We start from the raw sequence: 1,089 nt of genomic DNA on the forward strand, positions 1-1,089 counted from the left end.
CTTTTTCAAAGATTTAATGAGGTTGGGTAATTTTGCCATTTCAAGCGCCAGTTCAGTGCAGGTCAGTGAATCCACAACTATCTTAATAGGGGATCCCTTTTTCTTTTTCTCTTGGCATTCAAACCATTCAATGTCCTGTTGGTCTCTTGATAACATCCTAAGTTAGAAAAAAAAAAAAAAAATTATTAGCATTTGGTAAGATAACAGCAGAACCTCAATATGATATACATATAAAGTTATCAGGAATGCATACAACAAAGTCTAAAGGCAATCAACAAATATCTTCTGAATTAAGGCTGATAATATTAATCAAATTAAAAATATTTTCCTCATTAATTGTATAAGCTGAAACCAACCTTAATACTGGATCTTGCAAAGAATCATAGCGTGACCTAAGTTTTTCCATCTGTTGGTGCAGTTTGATCAGCTGAACAACATCTCTCTGGTCAACATCTGAGTCTGGATCTTCACCTTCTGCCACAGCCTCAACTCTTTCAATTTCTTGCCTTACTAAGAGAGCCTTCTTCACTAGACTTCGTAGCTCTGAAGCAACTGCTGCTGGTATGATGCCATTTTCTATATCTTGATATCTATAATGAAACGATAAATAGAGATTGATCATCAAACTGTCTTATCAAAGGTTAGAATAAAAATCAACAAAAGCATTGCCACAAGAATCCATTTCATAGCAATCCACATTCACATATCAGTTTTCTCAAATAAACTACATACAATTTGAAACGAGCAGCAATCAGAGAAACTAGTGAACAGATATTTCTTCTTCTAGATCCCAAGCTCGCCAATGGTCGAGAAAAATCTGGAAAAAAAAAAAACCTTTTTTTACGCTTTTTTTACATAAAACAAAAAAAACTACAACAAAGATACAAAAAAACCCTAAACAACAAGCAAAAAAAAAAGCAAACATTAAAAAAAGAAAAGAAAAGAAGAAAAAAAAAAAAATCACAAAGAAGGACCAAAATAAAAGAAAAAAACGGCACAAAAACCAAAAAGCATTTAACACGGGGCCAGGGAACAAGCACGGTTTGGGGGAGAGGGGGTTTATAATTAATAAAAAGAATAAGAAAAGGA

The 1,089-nt window shown here is 33.2% G+C and overlaps 1 protein-coding gene across 1 annotated transcript in view; it reads right to left on the bottom strand.

The window, feature by feature from the left end:
* Positions 1 to 1,089, bottom strand: part of LOC119594840 (SHC SH2 domain-binding protein 1-like) — a 79,152-nt gene that overhangs the window by 75,301 nt on the left and 2,762 nt on the right. Inside the window, exons 2-4 of the mRNA XM_037943927.1 lie at positions 733 to 817; positions 357 to 590; positions 1 to 157 (exon numbers count right to left, since the gene is read on the bottom strand). Coding sequence (XP_037799855.1) covers positions 1 to 157; positions 357 to 590; positions 733 to 817 — 476 coding nt within the window. The remainder of the gene's footprint in view (positions 158 to 356; positions 591 to 732; positions 818 to 1,089) is intronic.

The sequence above is a fragment of the Penaeus monodon genome, chromosome 34 (genome assembly GCF_015228065.2).
Source record: "Penaeus monodon isolate SGIC_2016 chromosome 34, NSTDA_Pmon_1, whole genome shotgun sequence".
NCBI classification, from domain to species: domain Eukaryota; kingdom Metazoa; phylum Arthropoda; class Malacostraca; order Decapoda; family Penaeidae; genus Penaeus; species Penaeus monodon.